Below are 21,305 nucleotides of genomic sequence, written 5' to 3'. Positions count from 1 at the left end.
TGGTAATTCTAGTTTATATATAATTTACAAATGTTTTCATTTAGTAAACAAAGAGAGTTAAACTAATCCCTATAAACCTCAGTTTGGGCACCACTGGGTAATGACACCCCCCTATAGCAAAATAGGTTTATAACTTATCCTTCTACCTTTTTACAAAAACAATAAATATATTTTATGATGCATTCTTCACTTTCATAGAACAGATATTGAACATTCAAAGCCACTTTTTTTTCATAGCAAATAAATTATTTTACAAGGCACAGTACTTAACCCGTCAATATGTTTATTGATCCTGTTGTCCGTAGCTGAAGTTTATTATTGTCACATTGATTTAGAGCTGCAGACAAACACCTGCACCATACATGTTCGTTACTGTGCAGTTATGAGTAATTCATTGACACCACCCAGCCAGTCAGAATCAACAATTTCATGACATTGTATTTTTATTTACGTAAATTCAAAATTATTATTTTTTAATTTACATTTACAGTAGTATTTCTGAAACTTAAAGAATTGTATCATTTCAATTGATTCATGTGGGACAGTTCCAGCTAAGTTATGTAAATTGAACTGCAGACTAGAAAGTAAATGAATTCCTCTCACTAAGCTTAAAATATATTTTACACTTTTACATTAAATCGTCTCGAAACAGATTCATCATTCATGTCCAAAGTCACGTGTGAATATCTAGTTTACAAACAGCCATTAAGCTAGCAGCTCGAGACCCGAGCAGCGGACTCTGCCTCCTCGTGGGCGGGTCCCGCCAGGTTTACAGGAAATATGAGTATCAGGAAGTAGTAGAAGTTCTTGAGATTTGTTGTGTCGCCGAAATTGCTACTAAATGTTGAAAGTTAAACTCGGTTAAAGACCGGATACACACAGTGTTCAAAGTCAACCAGGTGCTAAAGCTGCCTACGAAGTTTAAGGTAGGTTTTTAGTTCAAATAATACTTTAGTTGAAGCGCTTTTTCTGCATGAAAATAAAAGCCGAAAACATAAACGTTGCTTTGCTGTGCCTTGTGATAACTTCAGACAACAGGAAACACAAACAGAATGGAAGTGATTTGATTGTGTTTCAGTGTCTAACTGTGTTATGAGCAGAGTGGTTAAGGCAAAAACCAAAACAGCCAGCGTGATACCTGCTAAGACTACAGTATATAACTACATATATAGGTATACAAGGAATGCTTCATACTAGTAGACCTCACACTCCTCCATAGATCCTGTGATGTTTGTTTGGTCCATGTCATTTACTAGTGCTCATTTTACACATTTATTTATCCATTGATTATTTGCTACACAATCATTTAATGAGTTTAGTGACTAAATGTGAGAAAATCATGGTATTTTTTTTAAACGTGTTTGGGAGTTTTTGCTCAACATGGTAAAGATTGTGTGCTTGGTTGGCAAAATAAATAAATAATCGATGTGAGAAAATTTCCCAGAGTTCCCAAGTGATGGCTACAACAGTCCACAACCCCAAGATTTTCAAATTATAATATTATTATAATATACAGAAAAATTCAAACATTTTTAGAAGTTTGAAGCAAACTTTGAAGCAAATTTAAGAAGTTTGAAGGAGAGAATATTAAGTATTTTTTACTTGATACTTGATTATTTATTGAAAGTAGAACTCTCTAGAGAACATTGTTATACCAATTTTTATTTATGATTTTAGCATGGGAAGTGTTAGCATGCTCAAAGACCAGCTGAGCCTGTACCAAGCACAAAGTACAGCCTAGACGGATGAAATATGGGCAAAGGGTTGACAATTTAGAGCTGAGCCTCAGTCCTAAAATATCCACTGTGGAGATGATTAAACCTTTTGATAACAACAAGCCATTTCTCTCTAATGTCACCCTCTGGCCAAACTTAACATTTCTGTGTGGTAATGATCTGTGAGGTGCAAAGGTGCTTCTCCATTTTCTATTAAACATATGTTCTTGTCACACAATGCCTTGGGTAGGACTGTAGACTCAAGTTTGTTCTTGTTATTTGTTTTGTTGGGAGTAGGACCAGCGGAGGAGGCCATGAATCGAGGCATGCAGCAGCAGAGCTGTGGGTCCTGGGAGCTGAAGGAGCGGCTCGGCACCGGAGGCTTTGGGAACGTCACACGATGGCAAAACAAGGTACACGGTGCACTATTCTAACGCACTGTTTCACTGGGTTTTAATCTGTGGCTGTGAAAGGACATGATAGTAGACTGAATGGAAAGAAAAGCAGATGTTAAATTAACAGATTATTATTATTATATTCCTTTATTGATCCCCATGGGGGAAATTCAAGTGTTGCAGCAGCTCAACTACACAGAAACAGTCATAAAATAAAAATAAAAATAGAATAAAATAAAAAATAAGAATACAAATAAAAAATGTACAGTATATCCACATGGGGGGCTGGTCAGCATGATGACAGACTGTGGTCTCCGCTGTTGTTGTACAGTCTGATGGCAGTGGGCACAAATGAGCGTCTGAAGCGCTCAGTCCTGCTCTTTGGTAGAATCAGCCGATGGCTGAAAGAGCTGCCCAGCTGCCACAGTTCCTCATGGAGCGGGTGAGAGGGATTGTCCAGGATGGCTCCGAGTTTGGCCTTCATCCTCCTCTCACCCACTGACTCCAGACTGTCCAGCTCCAGACCCACCACAGAGCTGGCTTTCCTCACCAGCTTGTTGAGCTTGTTGGCATCTCCAGTCCTGATGCCACCACCCCAGCACACCACAGCAAAGAAGAGGGCGCTGGCTACCACAGACTGGTAGAATGCCTTGAGCAGTTTATTGCACACATTGAAGGACCTCAGCCTCCTCAGGAAGAACAGCCTGCTCTGTCCTTTCCTGTATAGGGCGTCAGTGTTGTGTGTCCAGTCCAGTTTATTGTTTATCTGCACCCCAAGGTACTTGTAGGACTCAACCCTCTCCACTTCCCCTCCCTGAATGAAAACAGGGACAGGGGGCTTCTGTTCCTCTGGTAGTCCACCACAAGCTCCTTGGTCTTGCTGATGTTGAGCTTCAGGTGGTTGTTGCTGCACCATGGGATGAAGCTCTCAATCAGTCCTCTGTACTCCTCCTCGTTGTCCCTGGTGATACATCCAACAATGGAGGAGTCATCGGAAAACTTTTGGAGGTGGCAGGAACCAGAGTTGAAGCGGAAGTCCGAGGTGTAGAGAGTGAAGAGGAACGGTGCCAGTACAGTTCCTTGGGGTGCGCCGGTGTTGCTGATCACAGACTCAGAGACACAGCCATCCACCCTGACGTACTGTGGCCGGCCTGTGAGGTAGTCAGTGATCCAGGAAGTGGTGTCGGGGTGCAGGTTCATCTCCAGCAGCTTCTCTCTCAGTAGGGAGGGCTGGATGGTGTTGAAAGCACTGGAGAAGTCAAAGAACATGACTCTCACAGTGCTTCCCAGCTTCTCCAGGTGAGAGAGGGCCTTGTGTGTCAGGTAGATGATGGAGTCCTCCACCCCGATGTGTGGCAGATAGGCGAACTGTAGTGGGTCCAGGAAAGCTGTAAGCTGGGTCCTCAGGTGCCGCAGAACCAGTCTCTCCAGGGTCTTCATGACATGTGATGTCAGGGCCACAGGTCTGTAGTCATTAAGACCGCTGGGACGACTCTTCTTCGGCACCGGGACAATGCAGGACGTCTTCCAGATTGTGGGCACCTTCTTCAACCTCAGGGAGAGATTGAAGAGGTGCCTGAGAGGAGCTGCCAGCTGTCCAGCACACACTTTCAGCAACCTAGGGCTGATGTCATCAGGTCCACTGGCTTTGCTTATCTGAAGCCTGGAGAGCTGATGCTGTACCTGGATGGTGGTGAAGGTGGGGCTGGGTGGTGAGGGGTTTGAAGGGAGCTGTGAGCTCCTGGCCGTGGGTGAACAGTTGTAGGGGGGGATGGGGGGAGTGATGGGCTGTCCTGGTCCACATCTGTGGAGATGTTGGTCTTACAATGACTAAAGAAATAAGATCAAGCTTTTTTAGCGGACAGATGGAAGAAAACTTAAGTTGTCTGGCGGTCGTTTTCCAGCAGACATCAACACCATCGCCATCAGTGCAATAAACATATCATCAAAATCAAAGCTGTAAAAAGATATTATTGTTGCGCTGATCAAATATAAAGGTCATAGCAGGCTTTTGTCAAGTAAACTCATATATAAAACTAATACAAAACTTACAATAAGTACATTTAAAAAATAAAATACTTAATTGTCCTATTTCCAAAGTAACCAATAAGCATATATTTGTACATTGTGGCATATTGCACCTTTAGAAAATGCCAAACACTGAATCCAAAAATATGTGTATCATGTCTGTGTGTTCATATTTTATAGATCTGTTTTAATGCAAATCACGGCTCACATTTCTCCCTCCGCTTTCCCCTTTCAACTAGCAGTTTTCTGCCTTAAGAAATTGCAAATCCTCGTGTGAACTCGTATTGAATAGTATGACATCAGTCCAGGAAGCTGTCTTCTTTTTTCGCTTCCTCCTATCACGCACTCCTAGTCACAGGATGAGAGCATTGTCGAGTTGCATCAGGACACTATGGGAATACAGACACACCCGCTTAGTGGACCTTCCTCTTCCTCTCTTTAAAACCAGACTTCACTTGTATTACTCACACTCACTTTCACGGCAAGCTCAGAGCTGGCTTTGAGCCGGCACCGCGTCATCAAGGGAGTGTGGATACACAAATGATGGAGAGTCAGAAACTGCAGGGAAGCACTCATGAATATGATACCTTGGAAAAGTTTTCTCCTGTGGTTTCAAATGTAATCTTTTTTTTTTTACATAAACAGGCAGTTTCTGTTGACCGTTTGGTGACAGCATTCCTGACCATTGTGTGTCAGACACATTGTAGTTTGTTTACATTGATTATACCTCTCAAATGTAGCGTACATCACACCTGTATTGTGTGTGAAATTCATTGTCTCCAAGATTACTTCTAGAACAGACGTTTACATCTCGTATAATATAATTCTACCTCTATTTATAGTAATCGAGGAAGTCATGCTCAACGGTAAATGATCTATTGTTTAACCGTCGCATCACAATGAAGCACTGCTGATCGTCGCTGCCACTGCAGGTAAAAGTTTGGGACTGAACTTCCTCCGTAGGAAATGTCCCGCCTTCCTGTATTAATGACAATGCTCCGGGTTATTATTAGTTTGTGGATCGAGTTATGGGAAGCAGGGTGGTCGCCTTGCCCCGGATGATGCCATTAGAATGGGCAGTGAGACTGCTCATAATTTTTGGGAAATGGTGTCAGCATGCATTTGTATCCGTGTCATGGTTTGTGCTCAATTCTTTCTCCTTTTTTTTAAATTTATATTATTATTACTAAATACTTTTCCAGAGGGCATCCTGAAAAGAAATACGTTTTTTAAAAGTATATAAATTTGAATTTAAGCTATTAAGAACTTTATTTAAACATTTCCACTGCTATGTAGCATCTGTAAGGTGTATTTTAAATATTCTAATGAAGAAGAAATACTCAGTTTGAGGCCACAAATGAGAGCAAAACTGACAAACATTTAATAATTCAAGCTTAAGTGTGTACTGATTTTTCTTGTCTTGGCGTTGCAGCAAATTAAATATATATTTTTATTTTATCACTGTTGGTCAGAAAAAGAGATAAGATTCACCTTGAGCTCGAGGAAATTGTGACGGACATTTTCCACAGTGTTCTGATGTTTTATAGACCAAATTTATCTAAATTGAGAAAGTAATTTGTATATGAATCGATTATTAAAGCAATCAGTAGTTGCAGCCTTAAATTTAAACAGACAGTGAACTGTTACATACATTCCCAAATATGTTCATGTCAAAACACACAAAAATGAAATGATAATTTACAATCCCTTTAGTGTAAATTACTACTACTAACTTTCATTTTTGTAGATTTTGGCAGTCCCTGTGGATGAAAGTTGTAGTGTTTCCAAGCCCAAAGTCCCTTTGGGAAAACCTCTTATTTTACCTCTTATTTTAGACAGTCTTCCTAGCTCAGTCCTGGTTCTGGTTCTCCCATGCCTCCCTCCCTCCAGCGGGCCGAGCTATACAACCTGAGTCTCCAGCAGCGTGGTGTTGTTGTTGGACTCCCAACTGGAGTCTGGGCTGAATGAGTTTCTGGGAAACCTGCGTGATTCCATCTGATTCTGCGCTGAATCCGACGATGTGGCTCGATGACAGGCTTTGAGAATAACTATAAAGAAAGTTATTCTCAAATATTCCAGTTGATGGTCTAGTTTACTAATGTGGGGTCATATAGAGGCTTGAGTAATAAATTAGGACTGTTTCATTACCAGTTTAAAGTTCCTCACAGTTACTTTACATTACCTGAATATTTATGGTGGTAATTAGCTACTGATTGTCAACATTAATTTCCCTTTCATATGTAATGCCTTTAGGTAATATCTCAAACAACATGTGTGTGTGGGTGTTTGATTTCAGGACACAGAGGAACATATCGCCATAAAGCAGTGCCGCCAGGAGCTGAGCGAGAGAAACAAAGAGCGATGGGTTCTGGAGATCCAGATCATGAAGAGGTCAGTTTCACTCTCACATCCATCAAACTACTAGAGCAAAAAAAATAAATGGCGTTCCCTTTCGAGTCCCACCGCCTTGCAGGCACTTCACAGACTGACAGCTCATTATATCCTCCCCAGATGCCAACCAGTATTCTTTTCTTGCCATTTATTAGCAACATGGAGAAAAGAGGGGTATGACTTGCCACAAAGTTTCCTGTTGTGTGTTTGTGTTTTCACCAGTAGGACACCAGGACACATTTCAACCAGTGTTCTTGTGTTATAAAGAGAAATTTATGTGGGACTGTGTACCATATAAGCACGACATTTCCTACAATAATAAAGCCATAAACTACATTTTAACAGGGATTAAGTAATGAAGCGAGGTCATGCTAAGATCACATATTTATTTAACGTTTTCCCCTTCAAATCAATCAACATTTTCGGTTACAGGCAGGGGAAGGAGGAAATATTACTAATATATTATTAATTACTAATTAACAAATTATATGTTTTTTATTTATTATTTATTTATTTGACTAAGCTTATCTCTGTGTTTACAAATTCAAGGATTCAAGGATAATTTATTATCACTATGCAACACAGGGACTCGCATAGAAAAACACATGACAAACAAAGCAAAACCAAAAACAGTATGGCATTACTGTAATGCGTTTTCTAAATTTCCATCATGGGGGTCTTCTTCATGCGGTGATGCATCTTCGTGTCTGACACATTTAATTGGCAGGTGAAGTTAGTGATTTCCCTCGGTTCTTTTTGCCGTCCAAACTCTATAAAGCACAGGGGACGTGATGCGAATCATCGTGATACATTCCATGACAAGCGGTCTGCTTATGAGTTTGACATTTGACTTTTACACACCCGTCTGTTTCTCAAATTTTCTCAAAATACATGTCTCCCGAAAATAGTAAAAATCACACAAGACATTAAATAATTAGAACGGCATTGACGTTTTGGGTTATTTTGGTCTACTGGTGGTTATTTCTGACGGTTTAATGTGCCGCCTACTCGTTCGGCTTTACTTTGGAGTGAGTATTTAATTTCCACCCTCGTCTGTGTTGTCTATTAGCAGTTTCGGTTCTTGTGTCGGGTCACTGGAGTTGAATGGCACCTCTGCGTATTTAGATATTTTTTTGTAAGATGTGTGTGTGTGTGTGTGTGTGTGTTTTGTCATCTGATGGTGCAAACATGAGTATAAAACCATTTCTTTCCTAGTCCCAGTTTAACAAGTGTGTTGTTTTCAGACAGACATGGTCACACCACAACCCTCCAGTGCACCCACGCTTAACTCGGGGCTGAAAAAACCACAGGGCAGGGGACACGTACATGCAACCTACTATTATATTATTATAGCTACTTAACTCAAATGTACGCATGCTTATGTAAAAACACATCACTTTTGCAATGTTTTTGTTTGGTATGAAGTGTTTATATAGGTTACAGTCCCTGACAAAAGTCTTGTCACTTATCCATTTTGTAGAAACAACAGCTTATAACCTGACTTTTAATTTATCCATTGGTTTTAGAAATGGCTCATATGAAAGCTAAAACCCTCCCAAATTATGTTTAATATACTAAAATAAATTTGCTTCACTGAAGAAAGATTGATCATTTAATGAACACAGAAAGGTCAGATTTTGGCAAGACAAAAGTTTTGTCGCCTACAGAGAGTAATGTGAAAATTGAACAAATAATTTACTTCAAATACAAAAATATGTTGCATAACATCAGTGAATTAAGTAGTGGTGCTGTGAGATCCATATTTAATATCTTGTATGACTTCCATGAGCTTGAAGGACTGCATCCATGCGGTTCGACAATGATTCATACAATTTATTGATGAAGTCATCAGGAATAGCAAAGAAAGCAGTCTTACATGCCTCCCAGAGTTCATCAAGATTCTTTGGTTTCGTCTTCCATGCTTCCTCTTTCATTCTACCCCAGACATGCTCAATGATGTTCATGTCTGGTGACTGGGCTGGCCAGTCCTGGAGCACCTTGATCTTCTTCGCCTTGAGGAACTTTGATGTAGAGATGGAAGTATGCGATGGAGCACCATCCTGCTGCAAAATTTGACCCCTTGTATGGTTGGGAATGTAAGAGGTAGCTAATACTTCTTGATATTTTAGGCTATTCATATTGCCTTCCACCCTGCAAATCTCTCGCACACCCCCATACTGGATGTAACCCCAGACCATGATTTTTCCGCCACCAAACTTAACTGTTTTCTGGGTGAATCTCGGATCCATGCGGGCTCCAGTAGGTCTCCTGCAATATTTGCGGCGGCTGTGATGTAATTCAACCGAAGATTCATCTGAGAAATCCACCTTCTGCCACTTTTCCAGCGTCCATCCTTTTAGCAGGCTATGGGCCTTGGCAAATGCCACACGTTTTTTTAATTGCCTTTTGTTTAGTGCTGGTTTTGGGCACTGATTCGACCATGGAGGCCATTTCGAGACAGAATTCTACAAACTGTCCTGGTTGACACGGGGACTTGAGGTGACCAGGCCTGGTGGAGCTCTGCTGCAGTGGAAAAGGGGCTGTCCTTGGATTTTTGAGCCAACAAACGGTCCTCCCGAGCAGTTGTCTTGCGGGGTCTGCCGGACCTGGGCTTGTCAAAAACATCTCCAGTCTCTTCAAATCTTTTTCTTATTCTTTGTACTTGACGCTGAGACACATTGAAGGTGTCAGCCACCTCAGCAGTGGATCTGGTCTTCAGCCTCTTGATAATCAATGCTTTGGTCTCAGGGTGAATCTTAGGCATGTTGTCAGAGGTCAAGTTGCAGTTGATGTGAAGGTCTGGTTTGCTGGGGTTCTTTTTATACACACCCACTAATTGATTGATCAATTATTGATCACAGGTGAGGCTGTAATCTAGGATTGGGTGCATCATATGACAAGGCGACAAGACTTTTGTCTTTGCAAAAACTGACTCAGTGGGCTTTACCAAGCTGTGAACGTTAGAATGCTTTTCAGCAGTTTCGTTTGGCACCAAAACATTATTTCAAAAGCTGTTGGGATTGAAATTAGCCATTTCTTGTAAAAAAAAAAATTGATTACAAATATATTTTGAGGGGCACTTAAGGTCAACTTGTACCCAAGCGACAAGACTTTTGTCAGGGACTGTATATTGCACAACTTTTTTCATCTGCTGAAATGGTTTAGTCCCCAAAAAATTATATATATAAATCCACCAATCTTGTTAATTTTTTACTGTTCCCTCCCACTCTCCTGAACTCTTTTTATATTTTATTTAAGCTGAAGAGAGGCAGAACAAAGATGAGATAAATATTTTCCACGTCATTCAGGTTGGGTTTTAAAGTGAAGATAACATGTTAATGACTTATTATAACTTAACCACATCTTATTATTCTGATGATGACTAACAGCTGTTAAAACATACTGTTGAATGTTGCACAATGTAGTGGTTACGGTCATTTTCCTGCTGCATCTGGTTTCAGTTTGAGTTTGTTTTCATTATATTTCTCATTTGTTTTGCCAAAGAGGGCTCGACCCTGTGAGCATCAGAGTGACATTGTTTCAATCAGAGTTATGAAACAGTGAAGAATGAGTAACAGAGAAAGTAACAGAGCTGCTCAGAGAGCAGAGGGAGTTGGCTGAGAGGAAGGTTTTCACGTTAATTGTGAGAGCATGCCATTTAGATACATTTGTTGGACACACTGATAGAGAGGAGATCCACGTAAAATAAAGCAGATTTAAGTCTACATGTCTAATGCAGGTATATACAGACAAAATAATGTGTTGTGTTACCGCATAAAAGTCTAGATCAGTTGTACCCAATTTGGGGGTAGGGCCACAATATAAATCTGGGAAGTTGATCAACAGAATAGGGAAGAAGATAAAATGGGTTTTTGCTGCACAAAATGCTGATCAGACCTTTTTCTAGTCTCCAGGACAAATTTTTATTTTCACTTCCGGTTCACTGCTCCTAAATTCAATGGGTTTTTTGATAGTTTTTTTGGTTAGATACGCAAGCCAAAGAGATTGTAACGTTTAGCTCTACAATAAAGTCAGTATTTCTTGAGAGTTTTGAAGCGTTTAAGTGTCTTAAAATGGCTGAATGACCCTAGAAAAACGTCATCACGCCCACAATTCTGCCTTCACAGCCTCGTTGTGTACACTCGTGTGCCGTGGTATAGTTCGTATATAGCTTAACGATATTTTTTGACTGCTGCTTATTGCATTTGCGCATCAAAAATCATAAAATGGGTGTTCCTTTGTAAAGATTATCTTGCTAATAAAAACGCATAGCATAAACGTTAGTTTGTCACACATCTTATTTACTGCAATAATCCAAAATACAGTGAAAAATTACTATTGGCTTTTTGTCTAGGGAACCAGTGTGATGATAACTTCCGGGTTTGGCCTACAAAAATAGATAATCGACATGTTGTCGGGTTGACCGTCTGTCCATCTGTCCGGTCCACTCTTGTGAACGTGATATCTTAGGAACGTCTGGAGTGAATTTCTTTAAATTTGGCGCAAATGGCCCCTTGGACTTACTATTGAACTGATGGATAAACTACTCAGAGGTTAAGGTCACTGTAAACTCACAAAACACGCATTTGTCCATACCTCAAGAATTCATATGCTAATTTTGTCAATTTCACACAAATATCTAATAGGGTAAAATGATGAATTGATGACAATATGGATAGACATGGATGTAAACTGCAACAGGCAGTAATTCCAGTATTCATGGGAATTACTGGATAACTTTTTGACAATTGCAACCATGATGGCAAGTAGACATTGCTTCATTTTAATGGGTAGAACCATTGGGAACCACTGGTCCAGGTCTGGATTTCTACATTTTTCTGTAATTATCTATTGTTATCAAATCCTTTGCCATCTGACAAACAACACTGTGACGACCACATTTATAGATCCTAAATATTTTATATGGCAGCCTCGAAAGTGGACAAATATGGTTTGATACATCGCTCCGCACCACTGACTGATATCCGCTCATTTTGACTCGCATAGGTTGGATCATGTTAACGTCATTGCAGCCAGAGAAGTTCCTAATGGAATGATAACCAACAATGACCCGCCGCTGCTGGCCATGGAGTACTGTCAGGGAGGAGATCTGAGAAAGGTAAAAGTCTGTTTTTATGTTTGTGAGGTGTGTGCACGTTCGTAGTTTAGGACACTGGGTTAAAGCCCATAGACCTTAGGGTCAAAGTGTTAAAGCCTAATAAATAAATCATAAAGTCAAATCAAATCAAAACTGAAACCACAAATGTCACTATTGCTGACACTGAGGTTTAAAAACCTGTCCATTAATGGTTTGGACCAACAATCAGTTTACACGTCTTCTGTGAAATCTGGAGTGATTTAAAAAAAATCCAAAACCAAGATAAGTGTGCAGCCTCGAGGGGATAGACAATGTTGGCACCAGGCAGCAATAGTAGAGGAGGAAAATGCCAACCGTCAAAAAAAACCGCAGTGCCATTAAAATTTCCAAGCATCCCAGATGGCACAAAACTAAGCAGTGGGTTTTTTTTCTGGCCTGCCACAAGTTTCCAGCAGTAGAACGCTTTCAATTTATTGTTTTAATTAAAACAAATCAAAGGATTTACAACAAAAGTGCTGATTTGCCAATTTGCAAAACTTCTTTTGGTTTTAAATAGCTTCCATGGATGCTCTTGAAAATCTGAAGAACAGTCCAAAAATGCCTTGGGAGAAAAACCTCCATCCATGAATTAGAGAAAGTTGGGTTTGTTTCCAACTTGAATCTGAGCCAATGTATGTCTGATACCGTCCAAACACAATGTTCTTAATGGACGATTTATTTTATAGAAGAGCATAAAGTCCTAAAAAATAAAAAAAGACGACAGGTTGATGCTATTCGTTGTATCGAGTGTCTGTGTTTGTGCTCCCTGCAGCATCTGAACCTCTTGGAGAACTGCTGTGGAATGAGGGAGGGCTCCGTTTTGATCCTGTTACGTGACATTTGTGAGTATCTCGCTCCATCCCCTCCTCCACTGTGACTGGTATACCACTTTAAAACGTGTTTGAGAGAGAGTGAGAGATTGATTGTATGATTAAGTGAGCTGGCAGCGTGATTAGTTTCCTTTGGTGTGGAGGAAGTGGTCAGGGTGACCAGTATCGTGATGTCACCGATGACCCACCAAACTCTTAGTCACCATGGCGACCCTGCACACTCGGACAGGAGGTTTACGTCAACAATTGCATGCTTTAACGCTCTGACTGCTAACATATTGTACAAATATTTCCATCAACAAGACATTTTATATAACACGTAGTATAAATAAGGTTGATAGAGGACACATATGGTATGGATCACACGTAGCTAGAGATGAGAGTAGAGACTAACACACAAACACACACATAGAAACTCCTTTTCCTGTTACCCACTGGATGTTTCCTCATAATGAGTGATCCTCTTTAAACTGCTTCACGAGTGAGGGTAAAGACAAAGGCATGTGCATACACACACACACACACACACACACACACACACACACACACACACACACACACACACACACACACACACACACACACACACACACACACACACACACACACACACACACACACACACACACACACACATATGTACACTCACTCACAGAAGGTTAGGGTTAGGGAGTCGGGTGCTAAAAAGGTTATGAGTTCCGCCTCGTTGAACCCTCTTTGCCAGCACAAACACTAGTCACCATTTGACGCATAAGTTATGTGACATTTTTTTAAAGGGCAACTTCACACCAGCTGAAAATCTTGTTTTTGCTGACCTCTAGTGGTCTAACCTCTTACTTCTGGGAGCAGTGAAGTAGAAGTTAACTCCGGGGTGTGTCGGTACACTGTGACATCACTGTTTCTGATGACATCCATCAGTGTTCAGGTGTAAATCACACCTGAAACTTTCAACCAGCGAGGGCAGAGAATCACTGCTTTGATTCTGCTTACAGGTCTTGGGGAAAACCTTTCGTGGATCCAGAGGGAGCCCAACAAGTTCTTATGAATCGCCTTAAGTGATGTCACTTGACGGTTGGGGCTTAAGAACAAGAATATAAACAGAATTTGGGGAGAGGTGAAGAAGAAGAGGTCTCACCAGACCTCGTAATCTCTACTTGAGGATAGCGGCTTGAGGCTACGTTAGCCACCACTAGTGTAACACACCCGAATCTCTCACAATCTGGCGGTGGTGAAGTTGCATTGTGGGTAATGTAGGCCCCAGGTTTTGACATGGAAGATGAATGCGTGACATAAAATGGACGATATGTCTGGTTCTGCTCCATCGATTTTGCTTAATCAGTTTTTACACTGTCCATCGAGATTCCTCCAAAGTTAAAGGAGTGCGATGCTAAATTGCGCGAATGCCAGCTGATACATAGGCCTGGCCAATTTATCTGTTGAGCTCTAATTTACATGCAGCGTAAACCTCTTTCACATGATAGGAAGCCAGGAATCTTCAGCAAATAATTTACAACTCATGCGACTCTAACTCTGCATTCTTCTCTTTTTCTTCTCTTTTTCTTCTTCTTCTCTTTTCTTCTTCTTTCTCCCTCAGCATCGGCTCTGACCTACCTCCATAAGAAGAGGATCATCCACAGAGATTTGAAACCAGAAAACATTGTGCTGCAGCAGGGAGAGAAGAGAGTGAGTTAAATACCCTGTGAACCATCTTGTTATGACAAATACACCCAAACCACAAGAAAGAGGATTTATACAGTAAAGGCTTTTTTTTCTCTTTTGTGGGTTATGTTGGATTAAGTGCAGGAAACTCGTCTCTCTCACGTTCCCATGTTAACCATCACCAGTTAAACGCAACTCTGCTGCACTGAATATTTAATGTGGAAAACACAATCCCTCAGCTGATCCTTACAATTACAAGGAACTTTTGGGATTGACTCGCTCTTACCTTCCTCTCTGGGCCCCCCTTTAGTTTGTTTGTTGTATCCTCCAGCCTGCAGTAGGACATGAAGAATGCTATATAAAGGAGGCCAGACATATTAAAGAGGTTATATATTCATGTTTATGCACACTGCTGTGTTTATAGAAATTAAACCAAACTTTATCTGCACAAAGTTTATAGTTTTACATGAACACTTGTGTCTGTCTGGAACACCAGAGAAACAGTAAATATAATGTACAGACTTAGTTTTGGTTTTGTGTGGGTTAAGAGAAAACGGTTGTAAAGAAAAGCATTGAAAGTTGATTTCGGCTCATTTATTCCTGAATCATATCATGATTTAAAGGAATAGTTTGACAACAATATATTTGAGGGGTTGGGTGAACTGCCTCTTTAAGTTGTCCATCTGTAATTGTAGGATAACATGTTGACTTTTTATGTTTGCTCTCTGTTTTAATTAGTTAATCCACAAGATTATAGATCTCGGCTATGCCAAAGAGCTGGACCAGAGCAGCCTTTGCACCTCATATGTGGGAACACTTCAGTACTTGGTGAGTGATGATAAGAGTGGACACATTTTCTACATGACCTTCTCACCATGTTCAGTAACAGCTGAACGTGTTCTCCCTCTATCCTCCAGGCTCCAGAGCTCATTGAAAAAGTGAAGTACACGGTCACTGTGGACTACTGGAGCTTCGGGACTTTGGTGTTCGAGTGTATTACAGGATTTCGCCCTTTCTTACCAACCTGGCAACCCGTTCCTTGGTATTACAACAGAAATTTCTATTTTTGAACCAAGTTGGTGATTTGTTTATATGTCATAAAAAGTCATCATGAAGGAAGTGAAGTCAAAGTTTTCCAAAACGGGTTCCAACATTTCTCCCTTCTCAAATCAAATTTTTCTCTTCTTTTTGTTTTGCTTTTGCATTTCTGTCAAGACTTTTCAAAAGTTAAGCTTTGAAAGACACATTATTGTTACGTGACTGGATTGTTACGGACAGGGAATACAAAAATAAGCAGGTGTTGCCAAAGCAAAGAGCAAAGAATGGCAGGATATGTGGGTTGTGCCAACCTCAATGCCCCTTTCTCAATAATATGATGAATGAAAGATATGTCTGGTTACGTAGAACAAAAATCCCCCCCCTTTACTTGCAAGTTAAGTTCCTGGCACAAACGTTCACAGGTCGGAATTCACCGTGATAAGATTGACAATGAAACGGGAGGGGGAAAAAAGAATTTCTACATTCACAAACATTTAGCAAAATATCCAAATTTAGATTTTCAGGGCTTTTTGCTCATATCATCCAATTGTATCCTTTTTAGGCACAACAAACTGAAGATGAAGCAGGAGGATGATATCGTGGTCTATGAAGACCTCTCGGGGGAAGTCCGCTTCTCTAAATATCTGCCTCAGCCCAACGACCTCAACAAGTTGGTTCTATCTGTTAAAGACACACATACATACACATAAAAACAACCAAATTCAAGACTTCCGTTATCTCAGGCTAACGTGTTGGCTGGGGTTTGACAGTCTGTTGTTAGAGAGGCTGGAGAGGTGGCTGCGGCTGATGTTGAAGTGGTCTCCTAAGGAGAGAGGCAAAGACCCCAACGCTACGCCCACGGACTGCTTCTCCCAGCTGGAGGTCATTCTGCAGCTCAAGGTCAATTGAGTTTCATTAATTATTTTTCCTTTTGTCTCATTTTCAACTATGTGGACATCTTTTTGTTCTTTTTGTTTAATAATTTCACTTGTCAAAAGAGGTAACAGCTTAGTTTCAGAGGTAAAGCTGTAATTTAAGGTTTTGTTTTGTTTCAATTTTGATGTAATCTGCTTGAATCGGATTTTGCACCTTTTAGATTTCAGACCAGCACATTTAATTGTTTTTTTCTGCAATGTTCTTGGTCCTTCTCTTTCCTCCCTCCCTCCCTCCATCAGCTGGTTCACGTCCTGAACATGATCTCCGCTAAGATCCTGACGTACTCCGTCTCGGACGAAGAGACCGTGGCAGACCTGCAGCTGAGGATAGAGAAAGACTCCAACATCCCTGCGGCCAATCAGGAGCTGCTGCTAGAGGCGGGGTTAGCCCTGGAGCCTCACGGATTGGCCACGCAGTGCGCCGTTGATTACACGGTAATGTCTCAACACAACAATACCTTCACACAGTACTTTATAGTACAGTGTAATAATGGACTGAGTCAAAGTATTGTCATTATCCGTGTCTGTAGGAGATTGATGGGCGACGGACAGACTTTCCGCTGGTCTTCCTGTTCGATCGGTCCTCTTGCAGCTATGAACCTCAGTTTGCTCCTCGCACCCTTCCAGAAAACATCCGCTACATCCGTGAGTACACAACAAGTATTAAAAACATCTTCACATGTAATTCTGTGCAACGCTTTTCAATGTTTAAGCTGCCTTCTTCTCTCTTTTGTTGATTTCAGTTAAATATTATGAACACTTTTCGAATGAATTGAGTACTCAAGCAATTATTTCCTTATTTGGCCCAACCAGGATGTATACTTCATTCTGGGTTTATTGTTGAATAAAGAAATTATGGTCTGTAGCAAACAAAGACGTATGACATGGACATAATCATCTCTCTCTGTCAGCACTGACTTTACCACATTTAAAACACACACTGTGGTTTTAATTAAAAGAGAAAACAAACGTCCTAACTCTCCGGATTCATGGTAAGGATCACTTACAGGTATGACTATGTAATAAATAGCAATAACAATAAGCATTATTTTGCTCTTGCCTTTGTCACAGAAACCGGTCATAAACAGATTCTGGCCTACAGCCCTCTGAGGAGGACCTGCGGCCAGGCGTGGCACACCATCCGCTCCCTGAAGGAGGACTGGCAACGACTGCAGCAGGGGCAGAAAGCTGCCATGTAGGAAAACAAACACTCAAAACTCCCACGCACGACGAACGTCAACTGTTAGACAAAACAAAACGTGTGTCTTTGCCGCTGTCTTTCAGCATGAGCCTGCTGAGGCACAACTCCTCACTGTCCAAACGGAAGAATGAGATGGTGTCCATGCACCAGAGACTCATGGCCAAGCTGGACTTCTTCACCACCAGCCTTCACATCGACATGGACAAATACCAAGAGCAGACAGCCACCGGGATCGGTACGATGTTACAAAAAAACACGTTGGTAGATAGAGGGCAAGTTTACTCTAGAGCTGGGAAAACTGCATTTAATCGGCCCTTAAATCACAATTATGTATAGCTTAATTTGGTGAAAAGTGTCTAGAACACTTCAGCTTGCCACTGACTAATGACAAGTCTTTTCACATTTTCTAGCGTCAGAGAAACTCATGGGCGTGTGGAGGGAGATGGAGCAGACTGCTGTCAGCTGTGGTCAGGTAGAGTTTGTGTGTGTGTGTGTGTGTGTGTGTGTGTGTGTGTGTGTGTGTGTGTGTGTGTGTGTGTGTGTGTGTGTGTGTGTGTGTGTGTGTGTGTGTGTGTGTGTGTGTGTGTGTGTGTGTGTGTGTGTGTGTGTGTGTGTGTGTGTATGTTTGTATTCACTTGTGCTTTAAAAAGACCAAAACCCACATGTTGGTGTGTCTAGGCCAAGGTGAGCGAGCTGGAGGAGGAGATGATGCAGCTGCAGCCGGACATAGTGGATGTGCAGCGACAGCCGTGGAGGAGTGGAGAGGCTCTGGACACTCTGTAAGTCTGAATCAAACTCAACTGTAAAAAAAAATTAAAAAATACTTATTTCTTATCTTGGACCCTCCCCTCTTCTTCCCCCTCTTCGTTCCTCAGCGAAGGGAAGGCCATGGAGCTGTTCCGCAAACTCAGAGAGAAACCCAGAGGTTTGGATGGCATTCGTCTGTTTTCCTCTCACATAACAGTCAGTGCTACGGTGTTTCCATGTGAAAATAAACATGGCTTTTCTTTTCCTTTTCCTGCTCAGACCAGAGGCTCCCAGGGGACAGTCAGGAGGTGGTGCGGCTGGTGGTTCAGGCCGTGCAGTTCTATGAGAAGAAGCTCAGAGACTTCTACACACACCTCAGGTACTCGAACGCAAAACGCCACATTTTTATTTAAATCTGGCAAACAATTCCCAGATCACATAGAACAGAGCTTGTTTCGCAGAGAACAGGCGCACCTTTTGAGGGAGAAAAAAAAGGTGGTTGGGGAACTGAATGAGTCCTGAGAAGCTCAGTGTGACTGTAATATGATGGGGAGGTGTAAGGTGACACATTGGCAACACTTAATTAAGGGCATGACAGTATTTATAAAAGTCACAAACTTTTATTAATGAAAGTCTTCCTTTTTATATTAAGCCATCCAGTCTGCAGCTCCTGATGGGTAAAGTCATTTATAGATGGTCTATGCACTGGATGCTCTATAGAATACGTCCAGAACCTAGACGGGATGGGACACTTCCTGTTCACATCTTCTTTTTCTCCTTGGGCCACCGTTTTCTGACCGCCGCTGTGGTTCCTTCGTGATGCAGTAAGACTGCAGTGTGCCGTCAGCGTGTGATGGAGCTGCTGCCGAAGGTGGAGGACGTGGTCCAGAGCATGGCTGAGAGCGAGCAGGTCCTGATGAGTCTGCAGGAGAAACGTCAGAAGGAGCTGTGGAACCTGCTCAAAGTGGCCTGTGTGAGGATACATGAATGGCACACACACACACACACACACACACACACTCTTTTCTCTCTCTCTCTCTCTCTCTCTCTCTCTCTCTCTCTACCACTCGTACTCTCCCTTTAGGGATACCTGAATTGCATATTCATTTAAAAATAATGTAATTGCATATAATTGTTTTTGGGATATATTTTTTCGGTATAAGTTGTAAGTACTTCATAGAACAGCAGCAGTTGTGTAAAAGTTTTCAAGTTTCATATTGTGCACCTGTCAAACTAAATGTTTTTTGTGTTTTTATCCAATCAGCTTTTCTTTGCTCTCTTATGACGTGTGTTTCCGGAAGCTAGTACCAACCAATTTCAAGCAATAAGTGTGTGACAGAAGCCCAGTATCAGGAAAAAAATTCTAGGCCCGCCTGCTTTTTTGCGGTCCAATCAAATGCGACGTGTTTGATTTAAATCCCTCTTGACTGTGCATCCATCAAATATCCCGTTTCACTGTGGGATACGTCACAGCAGAGACGCTCTTACTTCCGATTTTAATTCTCAAGCACCACTTTCAGTGTGTTTTCTGCTACGACACTAATCAGGGATGGTCTCTTCTTACGCAGAGCAAAGTTCGCAGCCCGGTGAGTGGGAGTCCCGATGGATTACCAACCCCCTCTTCAGCGCCTCTGCTGACCCCCAGACACAGCTTGCAGCAGCCGTGAGTGCACTGACACACACACACACACAAACAAACATACACACAGACTAGCATATATACCACACATTGGGGTTTAAAGGATTTTTTCCACTCAGCGTCTGGGACTCATCTTTTGAAAATATTGTTATCCCTTTCATGCATAGAGGTCACTACAGTGACCTCTATGCATGAAAGGGTTAAAGACTACAGGAAGACACACAGAGACATAAACTTTGAGAATGTTTTTAATCCTCTACATTTTTGGGGTTCTTTCACACATCTTCTGGCTACTCCAAAATTGTGGATGTTCTTTCTTTGTATGCCGACGATCTTCTTACAAACTCACTACTTTAATTCAACTTTCACACGCTTCGCACACCGCTCTTTATCATCACTGGAACCTTTAGGGAATAAAAGGCACAACTTCATTTCCTGTATGTACGCCGATAAACTATCATCAAAGTTGTGAGTGTCCATGAATCACTTTGGGTGTGTCCGCAGTGACGAGTCTCTTGTGGAGGAGAGCAGGATGTTTGAGGGGCGACTCCAGAGTCTGCTGCACGACACCATCCAGGATTCACAGAGCAGTATGGAGGTACTAGCCCTTGTTGTGATGCAGAGCTGCCGTCTGGTGTAGTTTATGGTAATTTTGAATTGCTTCATGTGTGATGACTATTAAAAAGCACCACGCTTTGTGTTCTGTCCCAGGTGCTGAGGGAGTGGACGTGGCTGCATGGCGGCCAGAACTTCTCCAGCGACCTCTCCTGAATTGGGTTTCATTCTTTGCGTACATATGGTACTCTACTGCCCCTCTGTGGATGGGATGTCAAACTACAGGAGGAAGTGGTAGTAGCTTTTTTGAAAAAAATGTGAATGGAGTAATAGCTGTTGGCACATATTTGCTCAATGAGATTAAGGAGTGGATAAACATACTCAGGACACCTGTTCGACCTTGTAAAAGACGAAAATGAACCCCAAGCTGATAGAGAGCTGAAGCAAAAAATGATCTGCAATAAGCATGAGGGGGGATTTCTTAAAGCAGGATCTTATATTTTTACCCATTTGTCATTTTAACAAAACATTGAAATATGTTTTGGGGTTGAGTTGCACTTCATAATGCACAGATCAACCATGATGACTCAAATTTAGAAAAATCCCAGTTATATCACACCGACATACGTTCCTGCAGTGTTCCTACAGTATGCTCCTTAAAACAGCTGGCCCACATAAAGAGAAACTTTAATTCTCAGATTTAGTAGTGAGAGAAAGCATGAATGTAAATATTATTTTTTTACCAAGATTGAAAGACAATATATACAAAAATGATCTTACAATTTGAAACTATATGTTTTAGTTACATTTGTTTTACCATGTGTGGGGAACGTATTATATTTTAAGATTTATGCAAATTCATCCGGAGTAAAAAAGTTATTTTCTAGATGATGTTGTCCCTTGAACTTTTTTAAGTGCCTAAATGTAAATATGTATCCAGTTTCTCACTGGACCTATATTTCCATTGCAAATGTTATTTCAGTAAGACAATCATTGAACGACATGGGTGACGTTTATAACTGTAACACGACTTTC

General features: G+C 41.3%; 1 protein-coding gene across 1 annotated transcript; it reads left to right on the top strand.

The window, feature by feature from the left end:
- The first annotated feature begins 778 nt into the window (after positions 1 to 778).
- On the top strand, positions 779 to 21,160 carry ikbkb (inhibitor of nuclear factor kappa B kinase subunit beta). The gene is made up of 22 exons (XM_054611198.1): positions 779 to 926; positions 2,013 to 2,128; positions 6,435 to 6,529; positions 11,537 to 11,648; positions 12,439 to 12,508; positions 14,091 to 14,179; positions 14,894 to 14,983; positions 15,073 to 15,197; positions 15,756 to 15,863; positions 15,964 to 16,093; positions 16,369 to 16,563; positions 16,659 to 16,773; positions 17,200 to 17,323; positions 17,413 to 17,564; positions 17,740 to 17,801; positions 18,008 to 18,108; positions 18,205 to 18,254; positions 18,356 to 18,455; positions 18,902 to 19,049; positions 19,645 to 19,739; positions 20,220 to 20,313; positions 20,427 to 21,160. The coding sequence occupies exons 2-22, from the start codon at positions 2,030 to 2,032 to the stop codon at positions 20,484 to 20,486; spliced, it is 2,214 nt and encodes a 737-aa protein (XP_054467173.1). The 5' UTR covers positions 779 to 926; positions 2,013 to 2,029; the 3' UTR covers positions 20,487 to 21,160.
- Positions 21,161 to 21,305: the final 145 nt, after the last annotated feature.

Source organism: Anoplopoma fimbria, chromosome 13 (genome assembly GCF_027596085.1).
Source record: "Anoplopoma fimbria isolate UVic2021 breed Golden Eagle Sablefish chromosome 13, Afim_UVic_2022, whole genome shotgun sequence".
In the NCBI taxonomy this organism is placed as follows: Eukaryota; Metazoa; Chordata; class Actinopteri; order Perciformes; family Anoplopomatidae; genus Anoplopoma; species Anoplopoma fimbria.
Note: the sequence above shows the minus strand (reverse complement) of the source record. Positions and strands in the feature narration are given on the sequence as shown.